General features: G+C 39.1%; 1 protein-coding gene across 2 annotated transcripts; it reads left to right on the top strand.

Annotated features, from left to right (window-relative positions):
* Positions 1-261: 261 nt before the first annotated feature.
* Positions 262-10,190, top strand: LOC125270120. Of its 2 annotated transcripts, XM_048193382.1 has the most exons (10): positions 262-668; positions 778-851; positions 7,051-7,171; positions 7,264-7,424; positions 7,532-7,683; positions 7,789-7,945; positions 8,035-8,128; positions 8,239-8,305; positions 8,409-8,494; positions 8,588-10,190. In XM_048193382.1, the coding sequence occupies exons 2-10, from the start codon at positions 788-790 to the stop codon at positions 9,396-9,398; spliced, it is 1,713 nt and encodes a 570-aa protein (XP_048049339.1). In that variant the 5' UTR covers positions 262-668; positions 778-787; the 3' UTR covers positions 9,399-10,190. The 2 variants fall into 2 exon arrangements, with proteins under 2 accessions (XP_048049339.1, XP_048049346.1); XM_048193389.1 differs by lacking the exon at positions 778-851.
* Positions 10,191-22,500: the final 12,310 nt, after the last annotated feature.

Genomic DNA, 22,500 nt, shown 5'->3' with positions numbered 1-22,500 from the left:
CATACCGTTTCCAACCACAAGGCGTCACTTGGAGAGAGGGAGCTGGCAGCGTTGGAAGTTTTTTCCCTCTATAATCACTTATATACATAAAAAAAAAATCATAAGCTGCTTATGTTTTTAAACATTTAAAAAATAAAACTATGTATGCCCTCCTAAAACTGTGTTGCAAAGATGTAAAAATAAATTATATAATCACTTAGGTTTCAGACTCAGTTATTAACAGTCATTTTCGACATTTTGAAACTGAAATGAGACTTAGTACAGTAATGGGAACTTGCATATTTCTCTGAAATGCAGTCTCATTTTGCGCTTCCTTTTTGTGAGCCTTGCATAATAATTTCCTTTATGTTAGACTACCTCGTAAATACCAAATTATAACGAAGAATAATGTTGTTTATCTGGTAGTTGTTCTGTTTGTTTTCCGTGGAATTCATCTGGTGTGCTTTCCTATTCCTGTGGTAGAGGCTAGATCAAAGTGAACGCGCGCCCGTCAGGAACGTCACGCGCAGGGTGGGAATCAGTCAGTGGAACAGTAGAACGGCTACGTGAGTTCCAGGAAAGTTCGATACGCCCTTCTGACGAGTTCCCTGTTATACTGGCAAATTGGTTTTCTTTTATTTTTACTTTACGGACGAGGCAACGAACTGTCAGAAAGTTACAGTCAAAAGGTATGAAAACTACATTTTGTCAGGATGCTATTTTAACATTTTATCTTGTTACATAGGCTATATATAATCGTTTCAAGATGTATGAGATTACATTTGTGTGCTTTTATAGGACGTACAGGATGTTTTCCACATTTCTTCTTTGTCAGATCATCCTCACACTCATCTGCCAAACACTTTGTTATGGTAAATGTTTGTTTTGTTAAGAATGTGCCTTTGTTCTGTATGTGACTTTGTTACTTTAATAATATCCACATGTTCAACTGCTTTGCTCTGTGTGTGTGTGTGTATGTGTGTGATACAGAACAAGTACTGCATCGTCTGCCTTTTAGGCAAGATGCAACAGGGAAAAACTCCTATTTTCACCAATTTCTGAAGCCTTTTTTCAGTCACACAGTGAAACTGCACGGCCATTGGTTCGTGGAGTTGCATGTGAATAAACTAATTACGGTACGGCAGAGCCAATGGTGAGCGAGCCCGCTCGAACCCACCAAGATGGCAGACTGATTTAATTAGACTAGCGACGACATGAGGCGTCCTACGAATAGCGCAGCAAAGTACACAGTACTCATTTCGTATCTAAGGGAACCGAGGTAACGTTAGTAATCGAGTATGTTCCCTTTCAATACTACACTCGTACTGTGTCGTCTGCCTTTTAGGTAAGACACAACGGGGACAATACAATCACGCCATGCTATGAAGGGGGGACGACAGAGCATTCAAACGGAGCACTGAGAAGGGCTTTCCATGGATGCACATAGTATAAAGTATCCCGGAAAGATCAGGGACTTGAGGACATTGTAGTCATCCTCCCATTCCCATACAGCCTAGGAACCCCATGGGGCCTAGAGCACATATAGGGAACAGAAAAATGCATTATTACCCGGACTTGGTCAGGGCCGTTGACGAGGGTTCATAAGCTGGTCACGTTGGTGAAGCTTATGCAGAGAGAAATGTGTTTGTAATGCAGGAACATCTAGGTTATAAAACCAGACAAACGTGTACAGCAAGGCGCAGCCGGCCCCCTCACAGATTTCCGCGATGGAAACACCCATGGACCATGCCCAAGAAGTGAAGTGAAGTGTGCTCAAAATCCCCATGTATACTTCACTTTTCGTGCCCGGACGCGTCTCGCGCGCAGTCGCGTCCGCGCATCCTTCAAAGTATACTAAACCACGTATGTGCATGGATGACCGAGTTCGACACATGCGCAGTACAATTTTTTCTGTACTCTTTACCAGACATCTTATCATCAACGGGACATTCGCCGGGCAGGATCGGAGAAGAAAAATAGTGCATCCACTATTGCAACATAGTTCAGAAGATACACCAAGAGAACAAGAATCAAAAACGGTGAAGAAGGCATGCTTCTGAGTGTACTCCTCTTGTTTTTGAATAGATCTTTACACACTCTTCTTCAACAACTGCACATTGTGCTCAGTACTGTGTGTATTGCCACCAAGTGAAGTCTTCGGTTCTGCTTGTGCATGCTCTGTTGCACACACATCGTCCGTGTATGCAGTTTAAATAAACTTTACATCTCACATATTTCAATGGGGCATCTTGCTTTATTAATATTTATTATATTTTTTTTAAATAACCAAACTTTAACAACATATGGGTAGATACCTCGAGTGCAGCTGATGACGCAACAAATTAATTTGCAAGAAAACCAGTACACTGCTCCTTAAAACTGCTTTTGTTTTTACAGACACAGTTATTAAAAACTGTTAGATTTTTAAAATAATGCTTTTTAAATATTTTTTTATTAGTAATGCACCTATTTTGATTTTTCGTGGCCAATTCCAATTTTTTAAGAAGCAAATTGGCTGATTATGATACTGGTAAATTTACTTGTTGTTTATTCTTTCAAAAAATATTTGTAGCTCTTTGATATTAGAGGCAAACATTTTTATCACAATCCCAACAAAGATGAGCATCAGCAGTTGTTTTTAATTTAAATTGTATAATTTCAAGATTAACAGCATAAACAGCATGGTCTGACTTTATCTTTGTAAAATTACGCTACATAAGACACCTGCACAAAACAAAATCTGCAGACGGACTGAATGAAAATGCAAATTCATTCTCTGACAGTAGGTGGCGCTTATGGAACAATGGCAATATAGCGTTTTCATGGTTACTGCTATACACAAAGCAGTGCTGCGTGGCTATAACTTCATATGGAGATAAGAGGAAAAGCCATCAAAACTTTTCTGAAGACAGTTCCCTTCAGAGATACATTCATATCAACCCCAATTCAATATTTTTATTATTCTTCCTGTTTTTGTGAACAGTGAGCTTGTGCATGGTACAGTATTTTCTCTGCTGGCGCGTCTGTTCTCCTCTTTGTGTAGGTATTCAGCATGTGCCTGTGTTGACGTCCTGTTTATAGGCTTAGTAAATATTTCCACACAAATTAAATTTTGGAAAATTATTACAAAGCACTTTGTTTGCAAGCCCAGAATAAAGATTGATCAAAATAAAACTAAAAAACTTTGGATTTATGACCAGTGGACTAGTGCATCTCTATTGTTTTTATTATAGATCAAATCACCCCGCAGGCTGGTTTGGACACCTTTGTTTGACAACCCTGCTTTAAGGGTAGAGGGAGTACAGCCCCTATCCATTAAGTCTTGAAGGAAAGACAATATGTCACAGGTAAATGGGTCTTTGTTCCGGGCTGTACACCAGGCAGCAAAGACTGACCATTTTAGGGAGTAGAGACGTCTCGTCGATGGAGCTCTAGCTTGTGAGATAGTGTTCAGGACGTTCTTAAGGAGGTTTAAAGGCTCCCGTCTAAAAACTACACATGGAGATCCCACAGCTCGGGTCTGGAGTGCCATATTGTCCCTCTCGCTTGGGAGAGGAGGTCTCGTCTCAGGGGAATCGGCCATGGTTCCATGGACAATAGCTGAGACAGTTCCAAGAACCATGGTTGGCTCCTCCATAGAGGAGCCACAAGGAGAACTTTGTTGGCACCCTCCCTGATTCATCTGATAACCTGGGGAATCAGAACAATCGGGGGAAAAGCATACAGGAGGAGGCTGGGCCAATCATGGGCCAGCGCATCCCTGGTCTTTGAAAAATAAATTGGGCAACGATAGTTGTCTTCTGAGGCAAAGAGGTTGACCTCTGCCCTGCCGAAGACATCCCAAATTTTCTGAACCACGAGAGGGTGGACCATTCCTCTGAAGGAAGGTTGTTCCGCCCCTTTGTTCAGTACGCCCTGAACATGCGCTGCTCTCAGTGAGAGCAAGTTGTGTTGGGCCCACTCTAGAGTGGTTTTTGCTCGAGTGAAAAGGGGCTTGGACGAGAGCCCGCACTGGCGATTTGTGAAGGACACCACTGTCATATTGTCTGATCTGACCAGGACATGGTGTCCCGTAAGGAGAGGGAGGAAAGACTGGAGAGCTTGATATACCGCAGTCATCTCCAGGCGGTTGATATAAAGCTCACTTTCCTGGCTCTTCCAAGTGCCGAAGGCCGGGTGGCCGTCCCACAGAGCTCCCCAGCCCATCTTGGAAGCGTCTGTGAAAACGACTTTCCTCTTACACGTCGTCCTTACAGCCACGCCCTATTCAAACCAGCAAGGAGCCAGGGAGCCAGGGTTGCAATGCATGCCTGGTTCACCTTGAGCGAGTAGCAACCATGCTGCCAGGCTTGGGGTGGGACCCGTGGTGTCAGCCAGAACTGCAGTTGGCGCATACGGAGCAGGCCCAACTGCAGGGCTGGTGATGCTGAGCTCATGAGATTTAGCATCCTCTGAAATGCTTTAAGTGGCAGAGAGGTTCCGGGCATAAAAGTTTCCGGTGAGCTGCTGAATGGCCAGGGATCGCTCTGGCGAGACTAAGGCCCTCATGCAGGTCGAGTCGAGAATTATGCCCAGGAACGAGATATGTTGGCTGGGAGATAATGAGCTCTTGGGAAAATTGACCCTGAGCCCCAAGCACTCTAAGTGGCAAAGGAGGAGGGACCAGTGTGACACTAGCTCCGCCTCCGACTTGGCCAGAATGAGCCAGACGTCGAGGTAGTTGGGTATGCATACGCCCATCTGTCTCAGAGGGGAGAGAGCCGCATCCATGCACTTCGTAAAAGTGCGGGGAGCCAGAGATAGCCCGAACAGAAGCTTTGTGCAGGCGTCAAACACATTTTTTGAGTACCCAGAACTGAACGGGGTGACAGGAAAACTGAGCAAGGCATTTTGGAGGGTGGTCCAGCTGCGCGGCCTCCTCCTCTTCCTTATTTGGGCATCAGACTGACTTCTGAGGTGCAGGGTCCAGCACTATCTTGGGCCAGGGTCCCTGTCGCTTTGGAGGGGGTGCTGCCTAGCGGTGTGCAAGCGCTGTCTGTGCTCAGGCCGTGGTGTGTGCTGAGTAGCAGGTGGCGTATGCTTAGGTGGCTGCTGCATTGGGGTAATTTTAGGTCAGCTCAAAGTGGAGGAGCTGGAGAGCTTTGGCAGGAAGTGTTGCATGGCCTGGGACGACTTTTGCGCGGCGGTGAAGCGTTCAGCAAACCCATCAACAGCAGGGCCAAAGAGACCAGTGGGGGAGACAGGAGAGTCAAGAAAGACAGCTTTGTCCGCGTCCTTGACCTCAGTCAAGTTCAGCCACAGGTGGTGCTCCAGTACCACCAGGCTGGCCATCGAACGCCAAATAGCCTGGGGCCTCATTTATAAAACTTTGCTTACGCACAAAACAGGCCCTGAAAGTGCATACGCCAGTTCCTACGCATAAGTTGTGATTTATAAAAACAAACTTGACGGGAAAATTTGCGCACCTCCACACAAACCCTGACCCATGCATACGAACATTTTAGAGACAGAGCAACACCAACGGCGAGCTGAGGGACTGACGGCAGATGAAGGAAAACCACTTTAAATCCTCATTATGAGTCCTAATCATAAATGCAGTGCATATTCACAATAACAGTTTAAATAATAATAAAAAAGATTTAAACTTGCGTGGAAACTCATGTTTTTATTTGATATACACATTTACATTAATATTACACTTTCACTATTGGCGATAAGAACTGAAATTACATTACGCAGTCATTACGAAGAAGTTAAACAAAAAGTAGATGAATTTAGATGTGCTACTTTCGATCACTGTTCCTGTGACACGCTGTTTTAATGACAGCGAGGAGCGCTGGGAGCACAATAATTCCTCTTTAAACTAAACTGCAGATCTCATGACAAAATATTTTAGTGAGAACGATGATCAGTGATGCACACTTAACTTCGATATTATGGAAGACACTGCTGGATTCGGTGGTCGAATGGTCCGTTGTCCAGTTTGAAGAGGTCCAATGATAATAGCTTACTTTATAATCGCAGATCTTCAAACAATTACCACTGTATTTGAAGGATAAATTGAGGAAAATGGTAAGATTTGTACGTTTCCTTTTTCAGTGGAGAAAATGAGGCACATGGGACCTGAGCCGATGTGAGCTCACTCTCATCCGAGCGCTGAGATCCTCTGCCCCCCACTGTTTTTTCCTCACAGGTTCCTGGGAAAAAACAACCGGGAGGGCACGAGGGGCAGAGTCGCATTCTGAAAAGAATGCTATCCACGAGCGCAAGCAGGCCAGACTCATACTCTCACAATAAGAGCAGTTCGTTTCAGTGAGCGCGGCTTCTGCGTGGGATTTCCCCAGACATTGCACACACTCACTGTGCCCGTCATCAGCGTGTAGAGGGGCTCAACATTTTTTGGTGCAACAATTGAAACAACGCCACAGGAAATTTACTCTAGAAAATAAGCTATTTTAGAATCCAACTGCGGCCACAGAAGGAAAAAACACTGTGAGCATGCGCTCAGTTCGGTACTGTGGGCAGCTCGGAAGCAATGCACTGACCAGATTGCTTGAGAGTGGCGTGGAGGACATCTTGCTGCTGCAGAGCGGCGAGCTGATCAGCGGCGAATTCTAGCTGCTGTGTCACTGAAGGAGAATGAATCTTATATAGCCTGATACCCTGCCCATTTTGGCGGCCTCGCTCACCATTGGCTTCACATGAAACTCCACGAACCAATGGCCATGCAATTTCACTGTGTGATTGAAAAAGATCTTGATCTTTAAATTGTGATGTTGACATGCATTCTCTGTAAAGCTGCTTCGAAACGATATGTATCGTGAAAAGTGCTATACAAATAAATGTGAATTGAAAAAGGCTTCAGAAATCAGTGAAAATAGGAGTTTTCCCCTGTTGAGTCTTGCCTAAAAGGCAGACGACGCAGTACGAGTGTAGTATCGAAAGGGAACTCTATTTTTTTACGCAGTGTTGTCAAAACAACTTTTAATTTAACAAAACAACTTCTACTTTGGTCATTTGTGATAGTGATTTCACCCCGTCTTTTATTTCCCATCTCTAAAATCTCTCTAGAACCCAGAGTGAAGGACTTAAAGTGTTTCAATGACTTTGAGACAGAAATGAAGTGCAGTTTGGAGTCTGACGGCCCCATAAGTTGCTCTGGATACAAACTCAATATCACATATACTGATTTGTAAGTGTTTGTTCAGTTCATCTGTAACTGTAACAAAATGTAATTACTGTTCATTTAGCAGTCAACTGACATGATTAACTCTTATATTTCAGGTTAAAAGAATATACATGCATCTTTAAGAGAAGTCATCACAGTCTCAGTTGTGAATGTAAAGTTGAAGTACAAGGGTTTGTTTTAGAAGAGAACTTCACTACTACACTTCTGGAAGGAACAAACGTTTTATTAAGCAAAACATTCATGACAGAGGATTTCAGTGAGTATAACTATTGTCTATATGTTCTTGTTAGGCTTTTTCCATTATTTTTGAATGTTCTGAAATAAAAAAGTGTTATCCAGTCTTCTCTGACGCATTTTCTGCAGTCAAACCGAAAACACCAGTTTTATCAGTGCAGAAGACTGAAAATGGAAATTTTTATGTAACTTGGGATGACAAGTACAGGAATTCTACAGGAAGTTTAAAAAACAGTTTGGAAATACATCTGAGCTATAGGATTAAAGGAAAAGATGAAACAGTAAGGAAGAGGACATATGATATATAGATGATATGAAATATATTCACAGATATTCACATATAGATGAATTGTAAAAATGAATAATAATAAAAATTGTCCATACAGGTGTACAGCAATGCGTCAAATTCAGCGGGATTCTATGATATTGTGAGCAAACATCTCCAGCCAAACACTGACTACATTCTGACAGCAAGAATGAGCACAAGCTATAACAGACACAAGATACTGAGTGACCAGAGCGCACCAGTTGAGTTCACCAGCCGTAAGTCTATCTATTTTGTCCTCAGATTCATTCCTGCATGTGTGTTAATGCTCTTTCATAATCCTGATCAATCTATATGTGCTCCACAGCCTCATCTCCAAATGAAATGGTCAGAAAGTTGGTTCCACCTCTGTGTGTTGGTTTAATCTTCATCATTTGTGCTATGTTCATCTGCGTTTTGAGGTGAGATCTCTGTTTTGTGTCTCGCCATCATTCTACATTTCACATTTTTGCTATTCCTTTGTGAATCCTTGACAAATTCAGTTCTGACACACTTTACTTCCTCATTACAGGATGAAGACAAAATGGTGGGACAAGATCTCCAAGCCAAAAGTAGATGCCAGTTTTGGAGAGGAGAAGGTGGGAGAAAGATATGCAGTTTGTTGGTTAACTATTTATTTCATCTTGAAATAGTTATCTATATGCTCAATAACCCGTAATTTTTTTCACTTTGGTTTAATAGGGTCATATTTTGCCTCCTTCCATTATGAACTTCTCCACAATCCATGTAGAGATTCCAAAACTGGATTTTCAGGAGGAAAAGAAATTGTAAGTTTTCCCAAGAACTTCAGAAACACATGTCAGATCTGATTGATAATCTGATCTGATTAATAATGCCTCAACATGTTTGTCTCTCTACAGGATCTCAGCGACATCAGTAGATGCAACCAATGAGAAAAGTTCCCACAGTGTTGAGTCGGCGGCAGACGATTGCGGCCAGGCCGGCTTTGATTCTGATAGTGACGAGGAGAATTGCAGTCCGATCAATGTCTCATCACGCGTCAAACATGCCCTGGAGGAGGATTTCAAATCCCTTCTTTTTACCAGCAACACACCCAGCAATCAGGGCACTACGATGGTAGTCAAGAGTTCCTCAAGAGAACACAACCGCGCAAACCGAGATTTGGGCAACTGCTCTGGCTCATTGGTTTTCAGCAACATGACGTATTTGGAATCGGCCACTAATGATTCTTCATTCCTGGAGCAGCTGAGCAGTCAATCCGACAAGAGGGAAAACTCCTCTATGAGCGCTGATATCAGCAATAGCAAGTTTAACTTTCCCACTATTGATGCTTTGGAAGATGGATATCAGTGCTTCAACAGTGTTGTGAACCAGGGAAATGATGCAGATGTTAGTTTAAACCTTTCAGATGATGCTGATTCTGATGAAAAGTTCATTGTGAAAAATCTCATTGCTAGTAAAAATCCACTTTATCCTTCTCTGTTGCTCCATGATGGCAGCGTCACACCTAGTGATGATGGATATCAAGCTTTTGAAGGCTTAACAAAGAGCACAGAAGGACAATGGAGCACGAGCATCAGAACCGAACAAGCTCCTTATGAATGTGGAGCGCTGAAATTCCCCCACAGCACTGGCCAAGATCCCACATGGGCCTCTTCTTTGCATTTCTCACCCATTATTCAAATAGACACTTCCTATCAGTCTGTTTAGCTGTGCTGCACACAACTGAAACTTTGAATTATCTCTGTATGTAACCTTTACAGTTACAAAGAAATATGGCCAGTAATAAGATCTATGCAAATGTTTGTGTCAGAAAGCCTGTCCTAGGAACTAATGTTTTAGTTGTTGTTTCCTGTACATCCTGTTATTAGTGACGCACACCGGTAGAAGATGACTGTTAATCCCATAGACTGTAAAAAAATATGGACGTAGTGTCCGTTACGTCACCTGTAGATTTCTGAAGAGCAGTTTTGAGGCGAAAATGAGGCCGCTGCCATCTTAGCAGCGCGTCACCGCACGTCACTCCCGGATAACTGAAAATGGACAAAGAGGCGGGACGTAGTTGAACTGAGGTGCCATGGTTGCCTGAAACCATGCCTGCCTAGCTCGACGTGACCATGTTAGCAGGCAAAGGAGATACTATCTAAAATATTAATATTCGAATGATATAACTTATCTTTATTAGTTAATAAAGATAAGTTATATCATTAAAAAAATATAAAGGTTTACTGTCAATCTACGGCGTCTTTTTTATGATATGCTCCAGCACCAGTAACTTAATTGTAATTTGTGTCAGGTTTGCACGTGACAAAACAAAAAATCACACGGGACTTCATACCTTTATAATGAAATAGTAATCTCAAATAAATCCAATCCGTTGCACTTGGGTAAAATGTCCATGAGTGTCCATTGAAAAACAAAAAAAAACAGTACTTTTTGTCCACAAAAGCGTTAAATCCATGAAATATTAATATATTATCCATTGTTTGCATCACATTTCTTCTGAATTATCTGCTCTCCATCATCGTTCTTCAACAAATGATGCAACCTGGGCAGCGTTTATGTTGTAAAACTGTATATGATCATATATCTCACAAACAAATGAGCCCGCGTCCAAAATGCAGCAGTTTTAGTTATAATATCCAAGCAGTGTCGGAGTTTGTGGTGTCTTGAGAGGCATATTCTCCAGCCATAGTCATAGTAATCTCACGAACAAACTTTTAGCCAATGCCAAGACGATCCAACGTGTGTTCTGTTTATCTTCCGCATGCGAGCACATGTACACAGACGCACATCTGTCTCGACCATTAACGCAGCAAACCATATTATTTTATAATTGTATAAAATAATCCCGAAAAAAAGCACAAACACGGCAGAGATGCCAAATTCAACGGCTAGAATTAGCTGAGGTGTCGGCTCACAGACAGCAGCGCGATCCACCTGTCACTCAAGTGACCACGCCCTTAATTATGCAGAACTTTAAGGCTTAATATAATTTAAACGGATGAGTTATAAAAAAATTCACCCCCCTCAGAGTTGTCATGAAGGGCAACAGTATAGACCAAAACTACAATTTGTACCAACCTGTAAACATGTTTTTTTCTGCTGTAAAGTTGGGCATTTTAACATGGGACTCAATGAGTTTCTGCTCTCCTTTGGAGCCTGTCCCAAGCGGCCAGTCGATGAATTGCAGTTTAAGTCACTTCCGTATTGGCCTCAAGAGAAACTGGGAGAGGTTGCCGCTTGGTTAATCCATGTTTATGCTGCTATTATGCTCTGTGTAATGCGTTCATGCGATAACTGTAAGTATTGTTATACCCTTATATCTTATTAGTATATGTTGTGCATGTGTTTGGTGATTGTTGATGTTTATATTGTTCGAGTTTACCGTTTATTTCGGCCGTAATCTGCCGATCTCAATCTGCTGAGTCAGCACCATCCGCTCTAGTGTTACGAGCCGATACAGCGAATGTTTGTTTATATAATTGCTTACAGTAACATAATATTCAGTCTAGTACTGTATTTTTGTTAACTTTATTGTTATTATTAATATAGGCATATGTTGAATATATTTTTGGTACTATGTTACTGAGGAATTAGTGCAATGAGACAATCAAGTTATATGAATATTATTGTAAATGTATTTATATTTATTTCCTTTGTAGACAATATCACAGTTGCATACCTCAGATGCATATTCAAGTTTGTAAATAAATGCTTCATTATCAAGAATCTCCACTTCTGATTCTCTGATCGGAATCTGATCCATATTTGGCCGCCTCAGTCAGCTAAAAACTTAATTTTAGTGGGGCTTTGCTACAGTTTGTTTAGACTCAAATTCAAGACCTTCAATTTAGGATTCACTGTTTCTAAAGACTTTGAGTAGTGACTAAAATGCTCGAAGAGGACTTGGGTAAAGTTGGTTTTATATTCGCACATTCGGACTTCTGATAAATTCAGACTTTCCAATAAATGTGCAATAAATTAATGTTTGCGAATTTTAAGCAGCGAAATGATATCGACAACCAACGATTGTCAAATTACAACATTTTTCACAGTCGATCAAAATAGGCAAGTATTGTTTTAATGGCATATTTTCTTGTGAATGTCCACTGAATGTCCAATGTAGTGTGATTAACAAGGCTATTGAATATGGATGTGCGAATGTGCGAATATAAAACCAACTTTACCCAAGTTCGAAGAGGTCATCATGGATTACTATTATTGACATTCATTTTTCTTTATTATTGTACAGAATTTCACACACAATGTCAAATGTGACCCTGAGTCACATTTGCAAATGCAAATTTTAAAGGCATGATAACAACCCAGTTAACAGGGAACGTTTCCATAACTTTCACTAACGTTATGTAAAAGTTATGTAAATGTTAGAAATAAACATTCCTAAAATAATGTTTCAAGAACATTATTTTAATGTTTTCATTAAAATACATTCTCATAACGTTGAGAGAAAACATTCTTAGAACAACATTGTTGGAACGTTCTTACCATGTTATTTGCGCTTGACTGATGTTCTCGTAATGTTGAATGAGAACGTTCTCATAACAACGTACTTGTAACGTCTTTATCACGTTATTTGCGCTTGACTGATGTTCTCGTAATGTTGAATGAGAACGTTCTCATAACAACGCTCTTGTAACGTCTTTATCACGTTATTTGCGCTTGACTGATGTTCTCGTAATGTTGAATGAGAACGTTCTCATAACAACGTTCTTGTAACGTCTTTATCACGTTATTTGTGCTTGACTGATGTTCTCGTAATGTTGAGCAAAAACGTTCTCATAACAACGTTCTTGTAACGTCTTTATCACGTTATTTGTACTTGACTGATGTTCTCGTAATGTTGAGCAAAAACATTCTGAGAACATGCTTTTAATGTTATTATTATTTGCTGAATGTTTTCATAGTGTTATCATAATACGTTCTGAGTACAAAGTTTATAAAAAACGTCCTTACATTGTAATCTGTACTTAATGAATGTTCTCATTATATAGAGAAAACGTTGTGAGAACAATGTTCAAGGAACGTCCACACAATGTTATTTTTAATAAAAGAACATTCTCATAACATTGAGAGAAAACGTTCTTAGAACAACATTGCCGTAGCCGTAACGTCTTTATGATGTTATTAATATTTGCTAAATGTTTTTGAAGTTCAATGTTTTGAACGTTCTTATGTGACCATAAAATTACCCAAACTGGAATGTCCCCCTAAAGTCATATAAGGAACCTTGAACTGCAGCACTTTCATTACCAAAAGAGGACGTTTATGTCCCAAATGTTCTGTAAAATGTCAGAATTTTTATCACTTTTAGAGGACTTTTAGGCAAAGTTGAACAAGGTCAAGAGAACATTGCCTTCTACGTGTGTCTTTTATAGAAAATAATAAAGTTTGAAGTCACCGTTATGGAGGTGAGCATTTGCTTTAGAAGGGCTCTTGATTCTTGACAAATAACATTAGTTTTTCTCTGGCTGCTAACTGTGTTATCAAGACATGCTAGTTATAGCAAAAAATGCAAGAGAAATTCTGATCAGATGAATTGGGTTGTTTGGTGCTGGTGATTCAGTCATCATGTGGTGTCCTGATTCACTGATCATCACTAAAGCCTCAAACTGTGAATGTATTAACTGTTAGTTTCATTAATGCTTTTTTATATTTAATTCTTTATACTGACAAGAGTTTTGAGCAGGTTTTTTTTTTTTCTAACTTTAACACAGACATCATGAATCAGCGTATGATCCTCAACGATGGTGACACTAAACACTAGTCTTTTTTGTGACTAGTAGCTTGTTTTGTGATGTTCAGAGTTAATCTGTTTATCTGAAAATGTTGTCACCATTGTTGAGGATCATACGCAGAATCTTGATGTCTGTGTGAGTCTACATGATTCTGTCTGAATAATTTCTGCCCAATAATAAAAACTTTCAAAACAGGACAGGATTTTATACATTATCATATGACTACAACAACATAAAAGAAAATACAATATTCAGAGACCAGAGAATAAGGACACTGTATGATGAGAAAATCATCAACGATGAGCAGCCAAATCCATTCGATCAGATTTCTCTCACAATTTATTTTGCAATGAATGCTTTAAAAACACAATTGCTACAATTGGGGGGAAAATAATCAAAATGTCAAAGGGTCAGGAGCCCAACTAAAGCGAGCGCTTACCTCCATAACAGTGACATCTATAAATTTTGATAAAACATCAACACCTCATTAAGAAGATTTGTATGACAGAAATAAAGTCAGAGTGGTTTGTAATGAGTGCAGAGATGCAGAGATCTAGAGAGATCTGTTAGTGTTTAATGTTGTTTCTTTTATCTGAGTTTTGTGAAGTCACTATTGTGCTGGAGAGTGGAGCCTGTGCTTCAGTCAGTGATGAGCCAGAAACACTGATTTTCTGCTGCATGTTGCTTTATTTAAAGACAGTAACTGTGTAGTTGCTGATGCAGTTATACAGTGGTTACATTAGCTCATGCATGTAAGACATTTAAGAAAAATTAGATTTTGTTTGAGCAGATACTTTTATTAATTGTCTTTTTTGACAAGGGCAGCAGGGATGTTCTCTAATAAAAATAAAATATGGTTTGCCTAAGTGTTCAGAGAACGTCCTGAATGGTCCGCCAAATAACGTCCCCCAAACTTTAAAAGAACTCCACATCGTGACCGTCTCTGAACGTTCTGGGAACATTACTGGACAACGTCCTTAACACCAGTGGGGACGTTCTGAGAATGTTCTGGGAACGTAAAATTTCTAGCGGGGCAGGGTGTTTTGAACGTTCAGAAAATAACGTTTTCATAACATTTCCAAAATCATAGAATGGAATGTTCCTCTAACGTTCACATAAACCAAGAAAAAACGTTCTTAATACATAAAAAACAGATAATTTGAACGTTCCGAAAATATTACAAAATAATGTTTTCATAACATTTCCAAAATGATAGAAGGGAATGTTATTCTAACGTTAACATAAACCAAGAAAAAACATTCTTGATACATTAAAAAAAAAAACTGGACCTCAATTGATAGGTATTTGCTTATTCATCTGTACAGTTACAATGTATCATTCCTTTGGAAGTATCACCAATAATAGGAAACTTTCGGTTTAGTAATTAAAGGTTTGCATAGAATTTTGGGTTTCATAAATTCAACAAATAGAGGCTCTGTGCCTTAAATATTCTAGAAGGTCATGTATTAATTTTTTTGTCATTCACATTTTTGTATTGCTAAAAATGCATTTCTGAGCATATATTTCATATCTCAGTCTGAGAAAGATTTTGTTTTTTTCTACAAAAACAAGAAAAAGTCTGTATATATATAATATATTTAGATATAGATGACACTATGTTTTTGTTTTAAAATCTTAAACAGGAAAGAACTTAGCTTGGACAGTTCACAGACAGTACATCAGCCTGTTTAACAATACTGTTAATACTGACACATATTTAAAACTTACATTATTTTTGTATGTAGACCTTAAATGACATCAGACATTTCTACAGAATATGTAGTACCTTTAAGTGTAGATGTGACTTTTAGTTATGTTTTAGCATTTTGATATCAACAACAAGCAGCAAGTATAAATTAGTCATTCAGATGATTGCAGCGCCATCTGCTGGGCGTTCACGTGAAGTTCAAAAACAGGCTCAACGTCCATGACATAAACTGGAATGACAGCAGACATTTACATTTCTACATTTTTTTCCTAGCTTTGTTTAATCGTAAGCAGTATGGGATAGCGATGACGTTTCCCCCCCTCTTACATACTTCTAAAGCCTATTGTTATAAGGAAATTAAATTTAAAGTTATTTATAAGGAATTTTAAATTCCCAAAAAAGTGTCCTAAACAGCATCTTGTGCTTTAACCAGAGCAAATAAATCAGTCCTTTTTGCACAGAGGAGTTCATATGATCAGTGTCACAATAACGTTTCTGTGCAATGATTCGGTTACATATTCCCTGTGTGGATTCCTGGACTTTTGTGTGGAGTTCAATTGTTCATTGCTTCGCCCCTGATTAGTCCCCCCAGGTGTGTCTTGTTTACTTCTTAAAGGGTTTGTTCACCCAAAAATGAAAATTCTGTCATTAATTACTCACCCTCGTGTCATTCCACACTTTTAAGACCTTCGTTCATCTTCAGAACATAAATTAAGATATTTTTGATAAAATCCGATGGCTCAGTGAGGCCTGCATCGCCAGCAATAACACTCCCTTTTTTCAGTGCCCAGAGAGCTACTAAAGAAGACATATTTAAAACAGTTCATGTGACTACAGTGGTTCAACCTTAATGTTATGAAGTGACAATAATACTTTTTGTCTGCCAAAAAAAAAAAAAAAAAAAAGACTTTATTTAACAATTTCCTCTCTTCCATATCAGTCTCTGATGCACGTTCACGAGCACCACGATGCATTTGTGGTGCTCACATGATACATGTGTCGTCTCATGGTCTGAATTATCCAAACTTTCAAGCTGTGGCATGACAATATCACAATCAATGCAGCACACGCTCTCCATTGCTCTCTGTCTTTGAGAAGCTTGTGGCTGTGGTTCTGTTTCAGCCTCTTCCATCTCTTTTAGTTTGTTCTCTGTATATTCTTATTCAAATAAGTAAGGTTGTGGAAAAAAACTGCAATTCATCCTCTGTGTTGAAATCTGCAGACATAGTTATGAACTGTTTTGTATTGAGCATGCATCTTCCTCTGTTTGTAAATACAGCCCTGCGTTTCCGGGTCATATGTCAGAACGCCAGCTTCTGCGTCATCACCAAACACATGCGTTATGGTGCTCTCGTGAACGCGCATCGGAGACTGATACAGAAGAGAAGAAATTGTTGAATAAAACATTGCTTCATACCATTAAGGTTGAACCACTGTAGTCACATGAACTGATTTAAATATGTCTTTAGTAGCTTTCTGGGCCTTGAAAGTGTTAATTGTCTTCCTGTCAATGGAGGCCTCACTGAGCCATTGGATTTCATCAAAAATATCTTAATTTGTGTTTCGAAGATGAACGAAGGTCTTTCGGGTGTGAAACGTGTTGTGGCAAATTCGATGTTCCTTCAATTCTGGTCTCAAAGAAAACTCCCAGAGTCGAATCTCCAGGTCCCAGGAGTTTAACTTTATTTACAAGCAACTAAGTGAGATGCCATCTGAATCTCTCTAGCCAGGGCACAGTTTTTTACATTTTTCTTATCTGTTAAAACAGTGTAAGATTCACCCTTACAGCTCTTTTCCATGATCTCATCTACAGGTGCTCTCCTCCCTTTCTCTTCCTGGAGATTCCCAAGTACTCCCCAACATTTTCACCACAGTCACTTCACCATTTAAACTGCAGGTGTTGCTTATGCAAGAGATAATTATTTTTGTGTCCAACTGCTAACTAGTCTACATTTTTTGACTTAATGTCTCGTGGTGGAATTCTGCCAATTGACCCTTCGCCGGGAGTTTGATTGACAAGTGATCTAACCAATCATAACGTTGAATCCGCCATTTTGTCCGACAAAGCAGTCAAGAGTTAGAAGATTAACCTCAGTGGATTTGAACTTGAAAAATGGTGTGTACTGACATCTTTCCGCTTTTGAAACAACATTCCTTCTCATGTTCATTCATGTTTATTTGATGCTATAAATGAACTAGTTGGAAGAGATGATCGGTTCACGAGCTGCTTGATCCGAGGCACTACAGCAATCTGTCATGACACATTAAAGAGCCACAAAATGAAACATTGTATCAAAAACAATCAACACTCCCCGGAGGCAAGAAGCCTTCATGTGACACCCTTAATAATGATCTTATTCATTTCACAACCTCCTGTTGTCTGGTAGAAAACTACCAGCAAAATATGCTTAGTGGCCAAGCTAACTTCTCAGATACATCTGACCCTTACAGTCACTAAGGCCTCAAAACACTTCTGTCTTTTATAGTATGCAAGTTAATTATATAATTGTTAATATAATATAATTGTATAATTGTTTTCTTTAGTATAGATAAAATACTTTGTCAAATCCCCCCTTTGGGAATCTCTTAATTCCAACCTCCATTGCCCTTGCCCAGAGTACAACCTCACAAGTCAGCTTGTTTTTTCAAAAAGGTTTCTTTTTGGTAAGAATTACTTTATCTATAATTAATATAGGCTTAAATGAAAATATTCTGACAGTGAGACTTGGTAACCACAGGTAAAACAATACACGGCTACTCACTACCACTGTCAAATTATATTATATTATGATATGTTATATAGGCCTATAAAAAAAAATGCCTAAATACAGGTAAAAACTATACACACCTTCACAAAGAAATGAATTATGTATCCCCCTATATCCACCTAATAAATGTATTGCGATATAAATGGCTACAACATGGAATTCAATATAAATATTCCACATTTCCACAATCCATGTTAAAAATTACTACAGTTCATTCATGATAAATGTTTGAGTGGTGATTTTGGGATTTAAAAGTCTATCTTCATTCATGGCACATCTCTCCTGTTTTCCTCATTGCTGGGCGTGTTGAGGCTGTTTCATCCAATTATTTAAAACTAGTTTAATCGTCGAGTGTTTTGTGGTTTGTAACCGAGAGGTGTGTCGAATTGAAACGTTTCTTACTGGATGTCGCAACGAACGAACAGTGCAGCTGCAGGAGCCACTGCGGCCACCCAACCCGATCACATGAGACTGCTTATCAATAGTACGTGCGTGTAATCTCGAAGAAAATATACGGCAAAATGAATTTTGGCGTGGATATGATGCACTTGGTAGTATTGGGTAGCATTAGTGGTGTAGATGAAGATGATTGGCGGGCCGCCAGTTGAATAGCCCTGCTTTAGGGGGTCAACAAAATCAAAAACAAATCAACAATTTGTGTTAAAGCATGGTCGTGGAATGTCTCAGCCTTGTCCATGGTTGTCATGGTTATGTAGAATATATTAGTGATTAAACTCATTATAGATAATTTAAGGATATTTACGAGTTTGTGTGCCCATATAATCTTAGAGTAAATGGTAAACAGATTCAGCTTGCTGTCTGCTATGGAGGGGCTCGGAGAAGATATTCTACTCAAGCTCCGATTGCCCCCCAATAACAGGCAAAATTGTAAAAAAAAAAAAAAAAAAAAAAAAAGAGGAGAAGGGGAGGAGGAGGGATGCCGAAAGAACTAACAACAGGAAGGTAAGATGCTGGTTTTATACCTTGGTATTAACTGGAAGATTAGATGGGCGAAATTACGTTTAATAACATAACTTAATTTTGGTGCACTGTTTTTCCCATGGTGTCAGAGGAACTCTCAGGCACTTCCAGTGGCCTGGAGCGCTATCTGGGCTGCTCCACCATTGCCAGAGGTACCCTTCTGCATAGGGCACTCTCTGTTGGGGCTGACAGCGGGTTTTTAAACCACCAGTAGAGTCGGCCCTTGCTGAGTTCCATGAGACTTTTCAGTAGATTAGTAAGCGCACATTACAACTTCAAAGAAATTTTAGTAATTAAACCATTCAGTCAGTAGCTCTCTCTTTTTGTTTTAAAAAGTAAAGTAATAAATGAATTTAAGAAAATGTTCTTGTCATTTCCTTTTAAATCTGGTTGCATCTGTCCTGCATTGTATCTATTCCCGTGCTAGATTCCAGAAACAGCACCAGTGAAGCAAGTCCCACCCAAGAAGATGGACAAGCCAACTAGTGCTCAGGATTTCTTTGCCACAAGGAGGTGCAATGACAACTCCCCAGAGCAACGTACCAAAGAGGAGGATATAGCTGCACAGAAGACTTAATTTTTTTTTTATTCCTGAACAAATATATTCAGGTAAGTTTAAGCCAACACACTGTTAACAGCTGAAAGCTGAAGGTGTAAACTTTTAACCGTTGGACAGAATGTGGGTTTGATGGCAATCAAACAGAGATACTCTATCTGTGCCAGGCACCAGAGAAAAGAAAATCTGACGTCAAAAATATAGCCAAAAAGAGTAATGTGTACTGGACAGTTTTTGTTGTTGTTGTTTTTGTTGTTTGTGACAACCAGTCTTAAAATAACACATCCAGGGGCCCGTTTCAGAAAGGAGGTTAAGTGAGAACTCTGAGTATGTTAACCCTGAAATGAGGGAAACTCTGGGTTTTCCGTTTCAGAATGGGAGATCTGTCAAACCCGAGAAAGCAGGGTAAATCAAGCCCATTTCTGAAAGAGAGGTAACTTATACTCAGAGTCAATTACCATGGTAACTTACTCTGTGAACCTAACCTGGTCAGGAGCAGGTTTTCTTCGGTAAACCCAGAGTTTCCTTCGGTCTCCTCCCCCTTTTTAAAGTGCAAGTGATGTTAAAATAGTTAACTCATTCATTCACACTGCTTTTACTGAGTATTTTACATCCTATTTCAACAAATAGAAATATCTAAAAATTCTTAAATCAAGATGGATATTCTATATAAGAAAATTATATAAGATATTTAGTCTTGTTTCCTGGGGGATCTAAATTAAGTAAGTAAAATTATCAACATCTGCCAGTGTGGTAATAAAAATAATCTTAATGCATACGGAAAGTGTCAGAGTGTCTACTCAGGTGAAAAAAAAGTGCAGTAAAATACACTTTATTTTAGTACACTTATACACTTCCATAATGTACTTAAAGTGCTCTATTTCTGTGCAAAAGCTATACTTCAGTACTTCTTAAGATAATCTTAAGAACATCTAAGTGTACTCAACTGTGCTATTTTGAGACACCATGAATTTGAACTAAAATGTGCTTTTAACATAATATCTCTGTATTTAAAAAAAATGCTCTAAATGCTCTAAAAATCCATTTAGTAAGTAGTAGTGGTATTTAGTATACTTTTCCAAGTGCAGTGAAGTACTGAAGTACAAATGCACTCAAGTATACTTTTTTTCACCTGGGTATTACTAAGTGCAAATTTACTGTAGCTCTGCCCACCAATGTCAGACCAGGTTAAAATTGACATGTTCTTGTGACTACAGTGGTGTAGGCAGTAGTGTGTTGGGTGCGGAGAATTAACTAGTGATGTGATTGACTGGGTTCGAATCCGCCCTTTGCCGAGCTCGCTATTCTCCCTTTTCCCATCACATATCATTGGCATTTATTTTTTATAAAAATGAAGAAAATTTTCTAAAAGTGGAAGTAAATTGCCTAACGAGTGTTTAATAACGATAAAGTCATTTACACTCTTATTATTGCATCCTGCATTATTTTTTTCTTCTTCTTTTTTGCATGTGGGATACCATGAAAATAAATATTTGTTCAATAACTTACAACATATAATTATAACAGTGATAAGAATTAAACTTGCATTGACTCAGAAGTATGCGGATGTCCTTTTTTTCATGTGCTGTTGCCATGGTGAATCGTAATATCGGAGCTCCGTTGACGATGGCTTTTCATAGTCATGGTGCACGCGCTTAACTCAGAGTCAACCTACTCAGATTCGACTGAACTAACTCAATTCAGCTGTACTGAAACAGAAAACTCAGAGTTTCCCATCTCAGAGTAAGTCAACTAAAAGTTCAAGTTTTAACTCAGAGTTGGTTGAACCTCCTTATTGAAATGGGCCCCTGGAGGTTACAGTTTATGTAGTTGCTGTTGAGACTGCTGGTTATTTGGTTCAGTAGTTGGCATAATTCAGTACTGTTTGTTCTTCCCATCCCATTATAACTCTCTAAGGTCCAAACCATTTGTAGTGTTATATCTTTTAATGGTTTGTATGATGCAAAATCTGACTTCAGTTTACAAACAATACAGGTAACAGACACACACATTTTATTTGCACTTTTTAGTATGTTATTGTAGCTCAAGCATTCAAACACCTTGTTTCTCTTTGTTAAACTTGAATATATTAATTTTTTTCTAGCATTGTCATGTGATGCTATTTTATTTATTTTATTTTATTTATTGTTTTTATTTATTTTGTTTAAATTTACGTGTGTGTACTTCTAACATGTTTGGTTGGTAAAATAAATATGTTGTAAATTCAAATCAGAGTGCCGTGTCTGGAATGGATAATAAGATAACCTTGTTTGAAATGGGTTTGGCTAAAAGAAAATTTTGGTTTCGTCTATACTACTAGGTACTTATAGTATATTGACTGGGTTAAATAAAATTGCTTTACTAAAAAGAGACTAAAATACAATTTTCATCGACTAAAACTAGACAAAAATAGTCATAGATAATTCTGACTAAAATAAGACTAAAATGCTCAGACTTTTATGGACGCACAATGTATGTACAAACCCGATTCCAAAAAAGTTGGGACACTGAATACAACATAGATGACATATCAAATGTTTAAACTGAGAAAATGTATAATTTTAAGGGAAAAAGAAGTTGATTTTAAATTTCATGGCATCAACACATCTCAAAAAAGTTGGGACAAGGCCATGTTTACCACTGTGTGGCATCCCCTCTTCTTTTTATAACAGTCTGCAAACATCTGGGGACTGAGGAGATAAGTTGCTCAAGTTTAGGAATAGGAATGTTGTCCCATTCTTGTCTAATACAGGCTTCTAGTTGCTCGACTGTCTTAGGTCTTCTTTGTCGCATCTTCCTCTTTATGATGCGCCAAATGTTTTCTATTGGTGAAAGATCTGGACTGCAGGCTGGCCATTTCAGTACCCAGATCCTTCTTCTACGCAGCCATGATGTTGTAATTGATGCAGTATGTGGAAAATGCAAGGTCTTCCCTGAAAGATACGACGTCTGGATGGGAGCATATGTTGTTCTAGAACTTGGATATACCTTTCAGCATTGATGGTGCCTTTCCAGATGTGTAAGCTGCCCATGCCACACG

Source organism: Megalobrama amblycephala, linkage group LG1, assembly GCF_018812025.1.
Source record: "Megalobrama amblycephala isolate DHTTF-2021 linkage group LG1, ASM1881202v1, whole genome shotgun sequence".
Classification (NCBI taxonomy): domain Eukaryota; kingdom Metazoa; phylum Chordata; class Actinopteri; order Cypriniformes; family Xenocyprididae; genus Megalobrama; species Megalobrama amblycephala.
The sequence above is the reverse complement of the archived record's forward strand: the minus strand, read 5'-3'. Positions and strand labels throughout refer to the sequence as shown.